Source organism: Opisthocomus hoazin, chromosome 8 (genome assembly GCF_030867145.1).
Source record: "Opisthocomus hoazin isolate bOpiHoa1 chromosome 8, bOpiHoa1.hap1, whole genome shotgun sequence".
NCBI classification, from domain to species: Eukaryota; Metazoa; Chordata; class Aves; order Opisthocomiformes; family Opisthocomidae; genus Opisthocomus; species Opisthocomus hoazin.
In genome coordinates this window covers 1521538-1540684 of record NC_134421.1, presented here as the reverse complement: position 1 = coordinate 1540684, position 19147 = coordinate 1521538, and the positions used below count along the sequence as shown (strand labels likewise).

At 49.3% G+C, this 19147-nt stretch overlaps 1 protein-coding gene across 5 annotated transcripts in view; it reads right to left on the bottom strand.

Moving 5' to 3' along the window:
• Window positions 1–333: 333 nt before the first annotated feature.
• The window catches only part of ADA2 (adenosine deaminase 2), a 47019-nt gene continuing 28205 nt past the window's right edge, over window positions 334–19147 (bottom strand). For all 5 annotated transcript variants that reach the window (XM_075429382.1, XM_075429385.1, XM_075429381.1 and 2 more), the window contains 8 exons: window positions 17032–17257; window positions 10008–10218; window positions 6744–6871; window positions 5566–5656; window positions 5151–5259; window positions 4038–4195; window positions 2965–3167; window positions 334–2033 (listed from right to left, as the gene is read on the bottom strand). In XM_075429382.1, coding sequence (XP_075285497.1) covers window positions 1925–2033; window positions 2965–3167; window positions 4038–4195; window positions 5151–5259; window positions 5566–5656; window positions 6744–6871; window positions 10008–10218; window positions 17032–17257 — 1235 coding nt within the window. In that variant the 3' untranslated portion in view covers window positions 334–1924. The remainder of the gene's footprint in view (window positions 2034–2964; window positions 3168–4037; window positions 4196–5150; window positions 5260–5565; window positions 5657–6743; window positions 6872–10007; window positions 10219–17031; window positions 17258–19147) is intronic.

The following is a 19147-nucleotide window of genomic DNA, read 5'->3' as shown; positions in this document are numbered from 1 at the left end:
GACCATGACCAAAACCTACGTCAGAGACTTTAGACTGATCTCTGTGTGCAACACCGATGGAGGAGGAGGAAAGTTGGCTCTACTCTGGCTCCTCCTCCTATATAAAGCTCATCCCAGGACCAAATCTGGAAAGGCCAGCCTGCAAAGAGCAGCTGCTGGTGCTTCAGAGGAAGGTGTGGGGTGTGTGGGCAGAGAGCTGGGGAGGAGGCAGCTGTGGCTGCAGAGGACTAGGGGTGCAGGTCACTCAGCCCCTGTGGTTAGCGAGGTGCGCGACTGGGTTTTTGCCTTTTACTTTCTGTGGTTTGCATTGCTGGTTTTTGCAATGTAGACACCTTCAGTTTGTTGTGGTTTTATTTGTTTTTTGTTGTGGGGTTTGCAGTGTGGGTTGGTTTTGGTTTTTTTTTTTCCCCCTGAGATAACTGGAGATGAACTTGCAGCCTGTGAAATGTGAGCAATTTAACACAGGATGCATAGGCTGCGCCGCTTGATCCACTTCTGTAGTAAGTATATTTGCCTCCTGCTAAGGTATTTTAACCAAGTTCAGTGGAAATAAATGCTATGGCCTGGAAGCTTGGACAATTAACAGAAAAGACAGAGAGAGCCAATTTGCCCAAGCTGGTTAAATCAGGAAACGACAGCCCTCACAAGTCTGCAGCTCAGAGGAGGGAGATGTCTTTCAGCAGGAACTTTTGTAAATTCTCCCTTGGCTGATACAAAGCAGCATAATTGTACTGAAGTCAGGGAGAGGTGCTGGTTGATCCTGGCTGCGTGCTTGGGATACGTGTGCGGAAGAATTTTGCTGAATTTATTTAGCATGCTGATTAAGATTTCTTTTTCTAATCACCCTTCAACTAGTTCTTTTCCTGATGTTTTTGATGTTGTTAAGCAAGGGAATCTGCTTGTCCAGGCACTATTTATTGTGTAGTTGCTGCAATACCTTTTGGCCAAAGAGCTGGAAAATACAAAGATCCAAGTGGACATATTAGATATCCAGAGTGTGAGAGTAGCTCTCCACCAAGGTGGCAATCTGTCTGACAGGCTGAATAAGGCCGTGTTTGCACTTTGAGTTAGGCAACAAAGGCTGGTAGTGGAACCCCCTGAAATCAAAAGGTGCTTCCTATAAATACAGAGGCTTGTGTTAACATGGCCCAGTGCAGGGGGACAGGTTTAGTTAAGCTGGATCAGGGTGTTTTTTTCTCAGATGAAAAGTGTTTTAGCTTCCTTGTGACCAGAGGACAGGAAAAGATTTTGCAGGAAAAAAAATGTCGGCAAGTGAGACACCTCTTTCTGGCTTTATGATCACTGTGCCACCAGGCTTAAATGTTCTGGGAGCAAGTTCCATTAGCTCGTTTCCAGCCATGGTAAATCCTGAAATAGCAGACATCAGGCCTATGACTGGTTCTTCAACGTAGTGGTGTTATTTTGGCAGCAGGCCCAGGGTTAAACATAACAAGAGTAATTTTCAGTTCTTGCTCTCCAGAAGGTCAGTGGCCCAAATGGTTGGATGTTTGTTTTAGCTGTTTCTGGACAAGGTCTGCATTTTGTAATGATAAGGCGAAATTCAGAGATCCTCTTCTTGGCAATCTCCCACTAGCTCTAATGAGAAAGCATGTTTTTCCTGAATAAGAATGTCAGGATTTGGTTGTTGGATATTTTTAATTGTTTTGACTGTTTTGAGCAGGATGTTCTTTTGTTGCTTCTATGAAGGCTCACTGCTCCATTTTACCTCCAGTCCGTGACTTTCACAGGATAGCGCAGCTCATTCTTAGCATTAAGCCTAGTTTATCAGAATCACCCATTGCCAGGTGAGACTTTGAGGTTCATCCATCTGCTCAGGTCCCATGGAAGAAGCAGTCTCCCTCTTAGCAATAAGCCTGGCTTGCTCTGGCTTGTCAAATGCCTTCTGAGATGAGTCTCCTCCCCTCTAAAGCTCCCTCAAAAAGCTGTCGGAGAGGTCAGCCACAAATTGGTCCCATTTTTTCTGCCAGACCTCTTTGGCCTTGGTTTTCTCCTCCAGTTGCATGGCACTGTATCTGTGAGGAGGAGAAAAGTCAGTATCAGACAGGAGACAAGGGGGTGGCTATTTCAAGATCAGTGACCAAAATGAAAAGGCAAGAAGTAGCAACAGATTTAACTCTTGCAGGACATGCCTTCACTGCACAGAAGTAACAGAGTCTTAAGAGCCTTGAGCTCCTGCCGGCTGGGCTCACACTGCGACGAGAAGCATCACGGCCCTATCAACAACTACTGAGTCCTGCACCATGAGGACAAACAGCTCAGTCTGCTTAAGCTGGAGACTTGCTGGGTGGCACCAAGTGACAGAAGAGACAGCGCTGCTATTGCTTTCAGATGGCCTCTGGGCTTGGTCCAAATTGGTGGGAAATAAGAGTATTCATTGTTTCCCTGGCCTTGCAGGGACTTATGATTGGCTTGAGGATTGGCATGGGATTTGGCAAACAGACAAGACTCTAGCAATATGCAGAAAGACCCTGGGCACCATATCCAAAACATTTTGGGACATTCAGAGTTATCCAGGTAAACAGACAAAGCAGGTAAACACGCTCAGACTACATGCTCGTAGATTGTTTCCCTGTGTTTCCTCGGTGGGCCATGGTAAAAACCACAGCAAGTCAGATCTGGGCAGAAACAGACAAGCGATACAAAATCCTAGCATTTCTCCCATACCCAGGAATGGGTGCTGGAGGGAACTTCATAAAGGATGGAAAAGGTGGAATAAACTGAGTTTACAGAAAGACAGTCAAGGGCTCGGGCAGAGGAGCCTCTGGGGTCCCTGTGTTGTGCTCTTAAAGGAGACACACAAAGGCATCTTTGGACTAGCAGAAGCCCACTTCGTGTGGCAGAGGAGACTCTGGGGCCAAAACCCAAATAAGGTGGGTTTCCAGAGAGCAGGCTGGTAGCCCCCTTTGCATTACTATGGCTAGATGAGAGAAGTGAGGAACTTACGTTATGGAGTTGAGTGCAAGTTGTTTTAACATCCTCAGGTCAGCATTCATCCCTCCGATGGCCATGAACACCTCGTAGAAGTCATAGGAGACGCCCTTTGCCCCAAAGATGGGGGGATCATCAGGGCTGATGACAATGGGGTGGCCTTCAGCCATGAGGCTGGCTGCAGGGTGGCTCAGCAAGTCAGCTACGAACAGCAGGACCTCGTCGGGGAAGGGTGGAAGACAACACCACACAAGATGATTGCTGTAGCTGTGTTTGCATTATGGCACCGGGGGCACCGCGTACCTGCTATAGCTGCCTGTGTCAGCAAGCAGTCACTGGTGAGGAAGAGTCTCCAGAGGGCTGCTCAGAGTGTGTTAGGTGTTCTGCTCTGAACTGGTGCAGGAGCAGCCAACCTGTCTCCACTGGCTGTATGAGGAGATTGGTTTCTTAAATTGATCGCCCAAATTGAGGCCAGTGGGTTGAATAACTTTGGCTTATTTATAACAATTTGACTGGAGCATTTCAGGAACAGTCTTTTGGTTGCATGTTTGCCATGACACTTAGCCCAGGCCATCTGGAGCTGGTATCAGGGTTCTCTCCTTCAAGGCTCACACCGGTACATCTCTACCCTAGAGCATCCTTTCTGCTGCACCCCAGGGGACAATGTGCACCACACTAATGTGTTGCAAAAGACTTTCCCCTGGTTATGAATTCTACAAAACCGAAAGGGCTTCCAGCTGCAGTTCCAGCTTCTCAGCCTCTGGCCCTCTTGGCTTTGAAGTATTTTCTGTTATATCTCTTTAGGCACCTCCCTGGCTCTGGGCCTCATCTCCACTAGGGAGGACTGCCTTCCCAGGTTCCTCTGGATAGGAATTTAAATGATTTTGAGCCGACTGGCACTACAAGCCTTGTACATACGCACCACGTGTCTGTCTGGCAGACTGCAGGGTAATATGGTGTAAAGGAAACCAAGCCAGACTGCGTGCAACAAAACATCTAGCTCGCCCCGGTTCCCTGCTGCTCCTAGCTGCTGTGGTAAATCCTATTCCTGTGTCCCAGCCCCAAGACCTAAGCTTTTACCAACATACCTGATTGGAGATTGGACAGACTTCCACAGGAATATCCTTCTTCAGAGACAAATTTTTGGCTACTGGGTGTTTAATGAGGGCAAGTCCGTGGCCAATCCTACTGGTATTCAGTAGCAATGCATCCAGCACATTATTGTCTACAGAGGTGCCCTGCCAGTCTGAGCAGAGAGAAGTAAGAATCACTGCAGTGCTGAAAGGAAATAGATCTTCTCAAACTGGCAGACAGTCCTGTTAACAAGGGTCTCAGTTGCTCATGCTCTGAATTCCCACTTCGCATTTTCGGTGCAAAAAGGATCCAAATCTGCCTAGGATGTTGCCCAGCATAGAGACACCCACTCATCTGACCTGGCTTTAGATATCCATAGTATTGCTCTAACAGCTAAACTTATCATGCTCGTCTCCATTCGTAGTCAAGGGAGAGAAGTAATCACTTCTGGAGAACGGCCTGTGCGTTAGGATGGCGTGTGTCATGCTTTAGAAATACCTGTTACTCTCCATGGCTATAAAGGGAGCCTGGGATAACTAGTTCACCTGTAGACATCTCTGTGGATGTCAACGTGTAATAAGCTTGATGCACTAGTTAGACACAACTGTCATGCATGTTTAGGATAAATACCACCCATACGGACTGAATTATATGTTGCAAATAATAATAAATTGCCCCAGGAATGAAGGGCAACGGTCAGTTACATTGATGAGTGTGTTCAGTTAAGACTTGAGGCTGGCTCAGACATTCCTTCATTTTAAAATGTAAAATAATGGCTGAGGAATTCTGCTGCTGCTGTGGGTGGGAGTGCTGCTTTGAGGAGGAACTGGCTGAACTGCGCTAGCAATAACTCTTTGCAGCATGACTCCACGTTACACACAGAGCAAAGACGCTGAGCTACGTGACACCTACAGTCAAGAGCAGGTAGCAGGTAGCAGAGGTGCCATGTAGGAATGCTACAGCACCAAGCTGAGATCGGGAGAAGCACAGGGAAAACCGACTACACAGACACCCCTCCACACACCCCGCCTGTTATCTTCGCACAGCCAGGCTTACTTTGCTGCGCTTTGCAGGACTTCACCTCTCGCCTGTGCGAGCGACAACAGGCCTTGAGTCCCCGTGCTTACCAGTCTCCCCAGCGTGGAAAAAGTACGGCAAGTTGACCCCCAGGGAATACGGGATGGTCAGGGCATCCTTCAAGTCCCATAAAGAATGACCTTCATCCTCATCACCAACCTAGGGGAAAGGGGAAAGGTATTTTTGAACATGCTGTGGAAGACGGTGGGACATGTAACTATATATTGCTGAGGTGCCAATTGTACTGAAATTACCGTGCTGTGGGGCTGGGAGCTGCTGCTTTCAGAGGATTTTGTCAATTACCCGTAACAAAATCCTTAGCTGGAGGATTTGCAATTAATTTACACTGATTTCAGCACAGCTGTAGAGGATCTGACCATATTATATTATTATATGCCATATTATACATGTAGTTCTATTGCACCGCTAGGGGTTAATGCGAAGCTATGGAAGAAATATGGTTACCAGGTCGAAGCCTGCCAGGGTGTCTGGGAAGCGGGCTCTGAGTGCCATGGCAGTGACGATGGCTTCTTTAATCTGGGAAACATTCAGCCTCCTAAAGAGCAAGAGAAAGTAGTGCAGAGGCTCACTCCCGTGGGCCTTCCTTCTTTGGGTTTGAGTTGTGAAATGGGGCCCCCAGGGATATTTCCAAAATACACGTTGCTGCTGAATCTGACAACCAGCCTCAAGTCTCCAGAGTAACAGCAGCAGAAAGTTGATATTGTGAAAGGAAACCCCGCAATGACCAGGAAATGCCTGGCTAGACCCTGCTGTCACTTGAGTTGCAGCATGCTTGTCCAAGACTCACTGGCTTTCCCATCTACCAAGCAGAGAACACAACAGCATGGAGAGAAAATGTTTGAATGTGGTTTTTTTTCCTCTCAACTGTTTTGCTAGGAGGTGGGATGGTAGTTGCATTTCAGGAGAGATTTAAATTTAGATTTCTTCCAGCCGTATTGGACTTAAAGATCACACTGCATTTTGCAGACAGACTCTGTCCCTACCCAAGCTGGTCAGAGGCCAAGCTGGGGTGAGTGAGTGCTGCTGAGAGGTCTGTTATATTTGCTCAGGATCACCTCACATGACCTCGTGGCATCTGGTTGACTTGGAGAACAGCCTTGTGCCCTGTTTGCAAACAGCAAGCACAAACATACCATACCAAGGCTGCCAGGAGAACAGCGTTTGCAGGATCCCACGAGGACCTTTGCAATACTGAGTGCCCATACTCGTGCATTGCTATCACTGCTCCATTTTCCACGGAGAGGGGGAGTATGTCCAGGCTTGGGAAGGGAGCATGCACGGCCTGGACATGCGCGCGTGCAAGCAGCACTCCCCTTGCTCATTCCCGCAGCCAGGGCTCACAGTGCTCTCTGGCACACGCCATCAGCTGACCCTGGGCACTTCACACGTACACAGACTTATATAGATGATTTCTCATCTCAGCCTTTTACACGTGCCAGGGAATGCTCTGGGACTCAGCACCCCGGCTCTGATGACGCACGCTGGCATTGCTGACCAACTGTGGCGCTTCAGCCTAGCCCTCAGCATCGCTTCTGCCAGCGTTGCCTGGAGCCCTCTCTCCCCACCTCCGCCGTAGCATAGCCAGCCATGAACAGGCGCTCTTAGCCCCGCTCAGCCTCTACCTGTGTGCTGTAAATATAATCTTGGCTCCAAGAAAGTCAGGGTGCTCTTCCACAAACTGCCTGGTCACTTCCCGATAGGTTGCCACGGACCATGATTTATTGTGCCGGGTGCCGTCTAGTTCGTACACCTGCAGGACAAAAAGCACATGGCAAGCAGAAGTTGGAAGAGGTGGTTTCTCGGAGGGTGGGAGAAATGAGCAGAAGAAAATCTTGGGAGAAGCAATGTGCTGTGGTCCTGGCAACAGGGCAGACAAAAGCAGTTAAATCTGTGCAGAACATTTTCTTCTTGAAGCCTTTACCAGCTGGCAAGAACCAAGGAGTGGTTTTCCTCCCTCCTGTGTTACACAAGAAACGAGTTTCTCCATGTTCAGATATGGCAAGCAAGTGCTCTTGAGTGTCGAGAGGAGACCATGACCTCTTACTCATGTCTATATCAATGCTGGAGCATTTTGTCCAGCCGTCTGGCAGCTCACGCTTGCTCTGTGCCTTGCAGTGGCAGTCTGTCAGCCAAGGCAGCCCCGAGGCATGCGAGGACTGGGCTCCATAAGCTATCAGCTGGGTAGCTCTGCTCCCCTCTGCCAGAGGTCTGCTCCGTGACCTTGAGTCGGCCATTTAGTCTTGCCACGCTTTCCCAGTTCTCTGGCTGCGAACTGGGAAAAATAATCCTTTTGACAAGCTCTGTCTCATCAACTTTCTTTGTGAGTTGCTCACTACCCGGGCTATACGCAGGGATTTTGCCGTGATTTCAGCAGGGGTGTAGACCCTGCTCGCCCCCGTTGATACTGACCCTCAAAGGCCCTGCATGGAGTCGCTCACAAATAGTGGCTGAAATCGCTCCATCTGTTCTCTTCTTATCCTTCTCGCCTTTCTTTTGTCTTTCAACCCTTCTCTTCCACCCTTCAACTGGTCCACTCCACCTTCTTCCCCTCTGGTGCTGCCCCTTGCAGCAATGCCCCTTGCTAAGCCCCTGCACCCCGTTATGTTGTAGCACCCCCCTTGCAGGCACCAGCAGCCGTGGGGTAGCCACAGATGCTCAGAGGGAAGCTCTCCTGCTTCAGCCCGTGGGAATGTGAGACTTTACACAGCTGAATTTGCAAACACAGCTGGGTTTGGGGGGCTTTTCTACAATGTTTGCTGTTATGCACTAAATCCCAACTTTCATTTACGTTACTTCAGGGGCTACTTCTGGCAGGCTTTGCTGCAAGGCAAGCTTTTGCAGAGTGTCAGTGCTGTTGTCCAAGCCTGGCAGAAGATCTCCAGCCACACAAGCATCTCGCTGTTCCCCTCACACCCTGCTCACCTTGGTTTTCATAGCGAAGCGTTTCCCTTCCCTCTCAGCCCTGCTCCAGCCTAGCTGGCGCTTCCCTGCCTGCACTGCCCATCAGGGCCAGCAGCCCAGCGTGCTCGCAGCCCTGGCTGCGCTGCAGGCTCTCCGCCTGCCTGGACCTTGCAGCACGCCGAGCTGCCGGGCGTGAGCACACCCGGTGGCTCTGGAGCCTCCCATGCCTGGAGCCAGCATTAGGTGCTGCATGGGAAGGAAATCTTCCCTGCCAAGTGTCTCTTCAAAAGATGTTACAACCATGTCTAAGGGCTGCCGGTAAATGTAGGGTATTTTCCAGTCAGACCCACACACTTGTATCATCGCAGATACTGTTGGCCAGGAAACCTGTGTGACCTGGGGGGGTGCCAGCACTCGTGATGTCTCACGGCGCAGGAATTTTGCCATTGCTGTTGTTTTCTCTTTCCAGGAACCCCAAAGACAGATGGTGACGGAGTTCAGAGCAACTGGTTCATGACTAATCCCCAGCAAAGTAAGATACATGTAAGCTTTGTGGTCTTCTCCCCCTCCTTTTATTTTTTTTGCTTTTCAATACACCCTTCTCATCTTGGGCGCCGTAAGAGTGCCAGCGCCCAGCCCTGACACTGAGCCCTGTCTGACCACGGGGTGAGCCCGAGCCCCGAGACGGGAGGTTTAGGCAGCCCTGCTTCCCCAGCTGTTGGGGTGGAGGCAGGCACAGAGCCAGGTCAGCTTCCAAATTTGTCACAAGCACCTGCCCGCCCGCTCAGGGGGGTGGCTGTGGAGGCCTGCCCGGCAGCAGCGGTGGTTGCTGGGGTGCAGACATTTATCTGCAGCTGGCCGGAGCCCGCCAGCCACTGCGTGCAAGGCCAATGATTTAAGGAAGTTGCTGGCAGGCACATTTGGGAGTTGGGCCACTGGCAGGACTTCAGTGTGGCTCCTCCATCCGCCCGACGCTGCGGTGCCAGCAGCAAGCTGGGACCTGCACTCCCATGCACGGCCTGCCACTGCCACCTGGTCCTTCGGGTGCTGCCAGATGGACCTTGCACAGCAGCTTCATTCCTGTTGCAACGGACTGTTGAGAATATGGAGGTGGACGGTGTAGTGAGGAGTGGCAGCCCCAGTTCATTTGTTTTGGCAAGGAATCTGCCTCTCTGACGGAGCTCCAACCCCCACACTGCCCTGATTGGAGCTGGTCTGGAGAACTGCGTGGAAAAGGCGTGCCTGCAATATGTCAAAATTGCCACTGCGAAAGTGGGAACAAAGAACAGTGGTGGGGTCTGCTGGTGCTTGGGAAGGCATTGGGGCAGTGTGGGGCTGTAGGACCATCTCACTGGCTCCAGGTGATGTGCAGGGAGAAAGGTCTAAACTATTACCAACAGATTTTAGTGCTAGTGGCAATGAAAAGAGCACTTCACACAGCCGACACCTTAGGTTGTCTGCAGACTGTGGAAGACTGTGCTTTGCCAGTTGGTTTACTCGCCTGTTTAGAGAAGTCGTTCTGAAATAAGCTGTAGATTTAAAATAACATAACTTCCAGAATTAGCCTCTATTCAAGATCAGAAATTGTTCCAGAAGAGCGGCCACGGATGAGGTGATTCTGGTGCAGACCAGCCGAGATCACAGAATCACAGGATGTTAGGGGTTGGAAGGGACCTCTGTGGGTCATCTAGTCCAACCCCCCCGCCGAAGGTTTTGACCCAGCTCACAGTCAGGCTGTACAATGCAGTCTTGTGCTGTTGCCACAGCAGGTATCTTCCTTAACCATTAAGAACAAAGCATCTCTCCCTTTAAGCCCTTGCCTATGCAGATCTCCAATAAAGACCTTTGAATACGATCAAGGTTTTCCAGCATCCTTAGAAGGGCAGGTATGCAAACATCCAAAAACTGAATTCAAGATAGGGCTTGAGAGCAGTTATGGGGAAATAAGGATTTAAAAGAATACTAGAGAAGCCAAAAATACGTACCGGAGGCAGGATAGCTCTTATCTCAACATACTGTACGTTATCTTCATAGAACTCCAGCAGCCCCTGGTAAAAATAGGCCTTGAACACAGGTGCATAGCAGATAAGTCCAGAGGCAATGAGAAAGACTTCTTCAAATTGTTTCCAAATGGCAGTCTGAGAAGGGTAGGCCAGCTCAGGGGCATCCGTCACCAGGGTCAAGTTTCTCAGCAAGCTGTAGGAAAGGGAAGAATGAGAAGAACAAATAAGTCAACTGGCTTTCAGCATGCAAAAAGCCGTGGGCTGGCAGCTGGTTGTTCAGGAGGAAGTAGGACTCCTCCAGGACAGGCATGAGTTTTATTGTCAGAGCCCAAGCTTTGCGGACAAGAGTCTCTCCCACCCACGTGCTCTGTGGGGCAGCAGGGCAGCAGCTGTGCTGAAGGATGCACGTGTTCTTTGCGCAGGACCAAGAAAAGGTGCAAAGCTGTTCCTGCCACAATAGGGGCCAAATATCTAACTTGGAGCCTGTTGGCACTGCAATACAGATAGGCATAACAATGACTGTTGGGACCAGCAAGCGTTCAGGCAATTTTTCTGCCACCTGTATTTATTCCTTTAATGGCTGGTGCAGATAATAGCTGTACCCTCTGACAGGCAAAAAGACGTATGCTACATTTTGAGCTACAAGCTGGGTATGACTTGATGTTCGATGTACCCACCCCTTCCTTTTCTGAGGGCAAAATCTTGGGGAGTAATGAAGTTACAAATGCCAGTATGATGCTTTTGTATCATAAGCGTTGCACTCTGCTACCCAGGGGTGTCCTTAATCTGAAAGTAGGCTAGTACATTTCTCCTCCAGACAACATACTCTCCGAAACATCTTCAATGCATGTGAAAAGTTAGGACACCCAGCCCTCTATTCACCACCTAATGGCAGACAGAGTCTCCAGGAGATGCCATGCACTGGGCCACCATCAGCCTGCTTACTAAGCCCGTTACTTGTCCTGGTACCTTCGTATTGTTGAAATATGTCGCCTAATATAAGTGGGAGAAAATTTCTGTGAATTAGAAATCCTTTCCGCCCCCAGTGGAACAAACCTGATATCCTGCCTGCCTTGCTGATAACTTCTTCAGACTTGTCTGCTGGGATACAACTGACAAGAATCGCAGGTCCTGGCTTTTCCTTAGTGAGATGGAAATGTACTTATTTCCGTCATAGACTCAGCTGGCGTATCAGCCTCTTTCAGAAGACCAGAGAGGCGGTGGGTAGTTTTATCAAGAAGAGTTTAAGGGAGCCAGTAATGGCAAGATTATCTCGTTGTGGGTGACAGCTTGCATTTAGGACAGGGTGAATGTCTGTGCCGCAATGCTGTCCTCTGACAAGCTGACAGCCTTCATCCCGCATGAAGCCTTGCCTCTGGCAACAGCTCTCCTCCCTCCGCCAGGGGCCACCTGAAGAAGAGTTTGTAGTATATTTCTCAGGCTGGTGGGCAAAGTCTAACTGGCAATATGTGGGGGTGATTAACGTCATTCCTGGGTGGGCAAACTGAAGACGTCGCAGCAAGCTATGGAGCTAGTTGCTTGCAGGTGGGTGGGCTTACCAGTCCGGCCATGCCTGATGCTTATCTAGTGTCAGGGGCTAAGCAGGTTCAGACAGAAATACCTTCAACTGTGCTTCATCCTTCACCCGAGTATATTGTTTCCCCTTAATAACAGCTACTGATCTTTAGTAATGTTTTGTGTTTGATGTCTTGCCCCCCTCCTCGTGCAGTGCTCTGCTCTGTTATACGGGAGATGTGGGTTTGATTTGTGCTTGTTATCTTCTTGCAGGAGGCTTCTGTGGCGGGAATTAAAAACCTCCCTCCTACGGATGTAAAATATGATCTAGTCCAAACTCATAAACTAAGACATCCTGGGCAGGGACATCGCTTTTGAGTCCCTTCACCCCGCCCATAAAATGGAGCCCGTTTCCCCCAGCATCTGCCTGCTGTTTTGCTCTCTAAGGGCCCTCTTCCAGTGCCTGCAGTTTCGTTTCTTCTTCACTCTCTTAACTTCTTTCCCAGGAACAATTTTAGAAAGCAAAACTGTACATAAAGAGACATTTGTACCACATTGAGGATGAGACTTTAAATGCTCAACAGTCAGGAAAATTCAGAGTTAAGGTTCCCACAAGCAACTTCAGCTCTGCCCTCCCATGCATTACGATAGGGACTTTGGTGCCATTATCACAGGACACAGGACAACCCCAGCTGCTGTTCTGTGATCCATGCAACCAGATGTTCCTAGCTGGACCATGGCAGGGGCGGACAGCGTTTCAGGCGGGCACTGTGGAGCACGCAGCAGCAGAAGACACGGTAGCATCACCCTAGAAACCAGGAATGCAGGAGCCAGGGGCATCTTGAAGGTGCTGATCCAGCTGCCAGAGCGGAGAGGGTGTGCTGCAGCTTGGCGGGGAGGGGAGAGGAGGTTTTGTTTGGGAAGAGCTGGGGAAAGCAGGCTTGTCTGCTCGCCTGCTGGCCTCAGCCATGGCCGAAGGGCAGCGCCTGCCAGCCTCGCACGCCAGCAGAGAGTATCTGCCCAAAGCTGAGAGCCGAGCGGGGCTGTTCCCACCAGCAGTGCAAGCACAGAGGGAAAGACCTCCCCATGGATCAAAAGGCCACGCAAGCCCGTTCTTGCCATCCTGTGCAGCTTCGTTTCAGGTGAAGACGGGCAGTTGGTCGGGCTCCCACAGCTTTCTCCGCTTGTCCTGTGAGAACTGGGCTCCTCCAGCAACGCGCACACACAGGGTTCCGCTCGCTGCCTTTAAATCTAGCTGTACAAACTCGTGGTTGTTTACTTAGCCTGTGCTCTTTGGCCAGAAACAGCAATAAATCTCCACACCACCCTCCTCCTAAAAGCACGTAAATCAAATTGTGCTTTTTTTATAATCCCCTTCCCTTTGAGACTAATTATTGATCCATATTGGAGACTGATTATTGATCCCTATAACAGTTAAAGATTTATTGCGTAATAGTAACCCATCCTTGATAACTGCATAATTTCCTAAGGGTTCAGGGGCTTTTGCCACCAGTAGCTCATGTAGATGAAGAAAAGCTTCGTAAATACATTTTTTTTTTGCTGCTTTTCTGGAATGGGCCCTCACCAGTGATCAGGTGCAGACTACAAATAGCCTTCCATGTCATGTCATATATGTACTGAACAGTGCTATTGCAATGCATATGCCCAAAGGGGCATAGCTCAAACGACCAGCTAAGGATTATTTATTTTTAACTGTGGTTTTGCTTTCTCTTCTCCTGTTTTTTTTATTTTCCCCTAACCGTTTTGCTTTCTTGTGCTATATAATGCAGAAGTGAATGGTTTTGTTACCTTGTTTTTAAAGGGATTCTTTTTCCTGCTTCTTTTTCTGTTCTTGATGGGTGATTATACCCCTCTCCTCACCATAGTACCTGAATGTCTTCCAGTGGTGCATTAAATAGTGTGACTAACATCTGTCACATGTGGTTCATTTGCTTTCTCTCTCTTGTCCCCTCTTCTCCCCAAGGGGAGACTTGTAGTGGTAATGGAGTGCTTTGTTTCCGTAGTGGGTTTTATTCTTTTTTTTTTCCCTTGTAATGCACATACTGCCCTATTTTTCTGTGAGATAAAGCAGTCGAAGGACAGAGAGGGGCAGGTGATGGTGGTCTGGGCAGCCATTAGCGCCCAGTGGAGTTGTCCCCACAGCCTTGGCCATGCTGTCAGCTGCCTCACAGATTACTTCATCCTGGCGACAGAAAGCTCTGCTTGGCCGGCAGAGCTGCGCTGCTGGGCACGGCCTTAATGCTCGGGTTGCTGTCGGAGGGTGTGGGGTGGTACTTTACAAGTATCTGGAATGTCAACACTGTTTCCCAAAATAACTAGGGACATGGTTGTTGTGAGCTCTTGCTTTAGAGACAGTGGCCACTATGTTGCATCTTGAGGAAAAAAATAGTGTTCTCCTGTATCATAATTGATTGTGAAGTAGGTAAGTGAGGATTATTTTGTCTTTTAACTCTCAAAGCAAAATTCCCTTCCTTTCTCTGTCTCCTGGCCCACAGTCTCCTGGCTCTCATAATAGCATCCTTTTGGAAGCTTACCAGTAACAGAATACTCCAGGGTCTTGGCCCATAAGTCATGTGTTTTGAATAGGAATGTTTAAACCTTCTTTTGAGTGAAACAAACAAAAAGACTTCCTTCCAAACCACGCACACACATATGTGTATGTATGTATATGCACCTAAAAATGCAAACAGCAAGAATGCAGTGCAGATACCTCTCTCCCTCACCCCTTCCTGGTCAGAAATGCACATAAGGTGAAAGAGTTGCAGCCTACTGGAAACATTTCTGTTGTTCCCTTCACATTCGCTGATCCACCCTGTCTTGCATGAGAGCCCTTCCCTGCTGCCATATTCCCTTGACGCTTCCTTGAAACCACCCAACTATCCAGCCGTTCCTTCTTCTGACATCTGCTTTCTCTCAGCTTGTCAGTGCTCAAGGGCAAAGAGGAGTGCAGGAAAGAGGTAGCCTGGGATGCACATGCTCAAGAGACTGGGAGAGTTTCCAAAAACTAAGAAGCAGAACAGATTGGGGCCTATTCCTGGCTAGAGACCTATTTCCAGATGGCCAAAAAACATTCCTAACCCCTAGACTAGTAGCCCAGGATTAGATGAAAATAGGAAGGAAAGCTCCTCAGTGTGGCTGTCGTTCGTATGTTCGCACAGTATGTGCAAGGACTCCTCTGCGTTTTTGTGCTGATGAGCACAGAAGGGCAAGAAACGAAGGACAACGTACCCAAATGAGTAAAGCCTGAGCACACAGGGTGCAAGGGACCCAAGTTCGTTCCCGGCTCTGGCATGCATTTGCTGAGGAAAATCCCTTCATTGGTCTCTGCCTCGGTTTCCCCTCTGCCCATGGGGAGGCTTTTGTAGCGGGGTCTGCCTTGTGTCCCTGTGCAGTGCCTGCCACTCTGAAGCCCTGCTCTGACTGTGGCTGCTGGACGTTGTCAGACAACTAATAGAAAAAAAGAAGAAAGCGATAACACTGCCTCTGCAAAGAAGTCATGCTCCCAAACAGGAACACAGGGAACTAAATAATGCACAGCTCCACCCTCCTAGGTGTGTAGGATGCGGCGGCCTTTAGCCTTAGCCCCGAAAGGGATGTCACGCTGTGGAAATACCACTGAAAACAAATCCGATGAAGGGCTGGCCCTGAGACAGTACTGAGATATCCAGTGCTAATGGGGAACCAGTTTTCTCTTTGGAATGCATAGATAAATGACTTCTCACTGGATCTTATTTCTTCCATCATGTGACAGGGCAGTTGAGCCTCAGGATATAAAAGATCAAGAGCCCTGGGTTTGGCACTACTTTCTCCTACCCTTCTGGACCTCCATAGGAGAGGGTTGGTGGGTGCCTCAGAGGGTCAGCTCCCTCTGCCCTGCCCCTTGCTGTTGCTGGGGAGGGAAGGCAATACCATGCCAAAGGTCTGGGAGCTCCTCAGCTTCTCAACGTGACCTCTTTCCCAGAGCTGTAGGGCACAGAGCCCAAACTGCCTCCATGTGGAGGGGATACCAGCTCCGTAAAAGTTCTCTGTTTAAGAGCACACACCCTCACTGAAGAGCACTACAGTAAAACCCATCAAGTTTTGCTTAGGAATTACTTGCTGTTATTAGGGTCACCTGCATCACCTTAATCCAGCCTTCTCCTTGGGTGTCAGCATGGCAATACTGTCTTTAATTACATGACACCTCATGCTATTTTTTGCCATGGGACCCCAGCCCCTGTGGTGCTGTGGATGGCGGTGCCCTCTGAATGGATCGCTACTCAACATTTTCCTTTGCCTTCATCACTCAGTGTCTGACTTCATGCATTATTTAGCGTGATCTCTCCAGCCCCACCCCCCACGCCACGCAGAACTACATGCTTCCTCCTGGCCTTTTCGGCAAAAGCCCTGGGATCAACGGCTGCTGGATGGGGAGACAGAGCTCCCTCTTCCTACCACCACCGGCTGCAGGGGGAGCCCCGCTGTTCCCACCTACCCGTAAGTGATTAAATGGTAGGGGGCTGCTGAGCAGCCAAGTAACACCTGGTTCTGATAAAAGGCTGCCAGCAGTTAAGGCAGGAGCTGCCTGCAGAGAGGGGAGCTTCTGTAAGAGAGTGAGTGGTACCTTGGAGATCCGTCTGAGATGTGAGCTCCTGGACAGCTGTAGGAGGCCTCACTTGTAAGGGGAGAAGCTCTTTTGGCAGGAGGGTGTTGAGAGGAGAAGAGTGCTACCAGGCGGAGGACCTGTGTGTAGGGTTCATTGGCTCACCCAGCGTCCAGGCTGAGACCCAACCCCTTGTCTGAGGGCAGGAGGGCAAGTCGTAATTCCTGCTGCCTGAGAGCCCTGTTGGGAATGAGCGCCTCATGCTTCAGTGTGGTGAGTACCAGTGGGGCTACACAGACAGGCCTCAGAAAACAAGGCTGGTGTTTGGAGGGTGAGGTTGGGTTGGGTTTTCTTCTGGGTTGTTCTGGGTTTTTTTGCTAGTGCAGTAACTAACGTAAGTACTTTGCCCAACTTCTTGCTCTGAATCAAGACAATGACTTCACGAAAGACTTCTCTGCTGTTGGGGAGAGCCTGTTCATCAGCTACCTGACTTCCTCCTCCTGTTCCTGGGTACCTCAGGGGATGAGACAAGGTCTTTCACCATGCACCCCTGTTCTGTGCTGGGAGTACATCGAGCCTGGGTGCTGAGGAGAGGTGGGGGCAGGTCACATAAATCTACTTAACCCACTGTCTTTGATGGTGTGCAAAGGACCAGCGTGAGGGTGCACAGAAAACTTCAGTTTTGATGGTCTCTTACTCTGCTCCACTTAGTGCTGCAACCTTCAAGCTCTTATGTTGCTGTTTGCTTGTTCTTTGTACGCAGCACTGAATGAAGTTCCCCGCTTCCAGAGCAGCAGGCAAATGGGAAAGCTGGACCACAGAATGATCCTGCTGGCTACACAATGCTCTCATGAAGTACTGGCAGGCTTGCAACCCCTCTTCACTCACCTGCTATCAAACTCGGTCACGTTGCGCAGCTGCTTCCGGTAAGTCTCCAGCAAAACCCACTGGGAGCACTGGCCTGGCACTGGGTTAGGAGGATGAGGCTTGGAAAAGCGAAACCGAACGGTGCCTGTGTGGGTGAAGCAAATATAGCAGTCGGGGAGGTAGGTAGCATTGTGCACCAGCCAGTCCACGCTCAAGATGGCATAGTCATGCAGGTGTAAGACAGCACCTGGTGGGAGGAAAAATGTATCCTAATGAGACAAGGCAGCTGAAAAGAAGGAACTGAGGTTTAATGTGATAATGTTTTGAGTTTGCACATTCAGGGATATCCGGAAATGCTTCTAGATGGCTGTGAGTGACTTCTCCCAACAGAGACTGTGCGGCTGCACTGCCTCCCCTATGCTGGGGCATGTGGCCCCCTCCACGTTGAACGTGGGGCAGGCAGAGCGTGACAGCTCCCTGAGAGCGGAGGGAGAGGGGAAATCAATAAGCAGCTCTGGTTCTCCACTGGGATGGAAAATGCTCTGAGTTATTAAAGGTCTTTCAGACAGACTTTGCTGTGAGCTGGCTCAGGCCCCACTAGTTTAAAGAGGAACTTGCACAGTAGGCAGCGGTTCACAAGGCATGCTAGCTGACTGGCAGGCCAGAAGCAAGCCTCTGCATCTAAGCTATCTGAATCCCAGCCTCAATTTTTTGCATCTAGTTTGTCTCTTCTTTCATCTTTCTGAAACTCTGGCATACACCAAAATCCCAGACCGTGACACAACAGGGAATTGCACTCAGATGCAGAAGTACCATCTACTTCCATGCCTTATCAAAGGCATGCTCACACTTAGGCTGTACATCCACTGCTGGCCAGCATGAAGGGCCTCTGGGATGCTCTTTTACTGTGCAGTATGTCGCCAACTGCCAGTCTGCCTGGCCTAGGAAGCATCCTCTGCATCCTCACCTTCCTCAGCCCATCCTTTTGTTTTGCTAAAGTCTCTCCTTTTGCAGAGACTTCTTACGTTATTGGTGATTGAACTAAACTTCACCTTTGTAAAGGGAAGATACTGTGAGAGCTGAAGTCTTACAGATAGGTATCTTACTAGTCCAGGGGAGACCTCATAGTCAAAATAGCTTTGCCTTTAGAGGTAAAGGAGGAACATGAGCAGCAAGAACAAGACAGAAGACCGGTGTGTATGTGACATTAGACAAACTTCAAGACTATAGTTTATAGTGGACTAATCTAACATGGAATATAATGTCTGTAATCTCCCACTACAGAGGGTCTGACTGTTAAGATGCTGAGCAACTGCGGTTGCTGCTCTCAGAGCTAGTGCAACAGAATGGGTATGCCACAGCTGTCTAGATCTGAACCTCCTCTCACTGGCAATGGCCACCTCTTTCCTATGTGAGCAGCAATATAAATTACAAGAGCGCTTGAAACAACAGTAATTCCCAGGTGATCTGATCAAGACCGAGGCCTCTAAGACTAGGTCCTACTCAGACAGCAACAAGGATATGAACTTTGCCCTAAAATCTTATGGCCTTTGCAAAGATTCTGAGAACCCATTCTAACATCTTCTGTATTGAAAAGTGTTATTTTTTTGTTTTGATTCCTACTTGGTATCAAAGATACCCCACTGGAGGTGAAGAGGGGGGTACTTTTAAATTCCTTACTGTTCAATTCAGCAATGAAAGGATAATGACAATTCTGACATACCAGTCATTTATGGTAACAGATTAGGATGCTGCAAGCCAAGGATCGTCAACACACACCAGAGGCTGGGAGGGAGAAGCTGGAAAGTGAGAAAGAAAGCTCTTTTCCATGTGCCAGTGTCACAGCCTTGCAAGTGAAAAACGCTCCTGTGAAGCAATTTCCAGGTCTTCCAAAGCTGGTCACCAACCTGTTTCCAGGCAGCCATGTGGGCAACGCCATGGGACTCTGAAACTAAAAAGGCACAGCCTGGAAGGGTGGACGTATTGTTCAGAGTCATAGGAGTATTGACAATGTTTGCTGCAACTGTCTGGTATCTTTAGTTAAAGAAGGCACCTTGTTCATATACTACCTTACTGAATCAGAGATGCAGAGGGAGAAACTTGTCAGTCAGGAGTCAGGGCCTTCCTCCTGTGATCA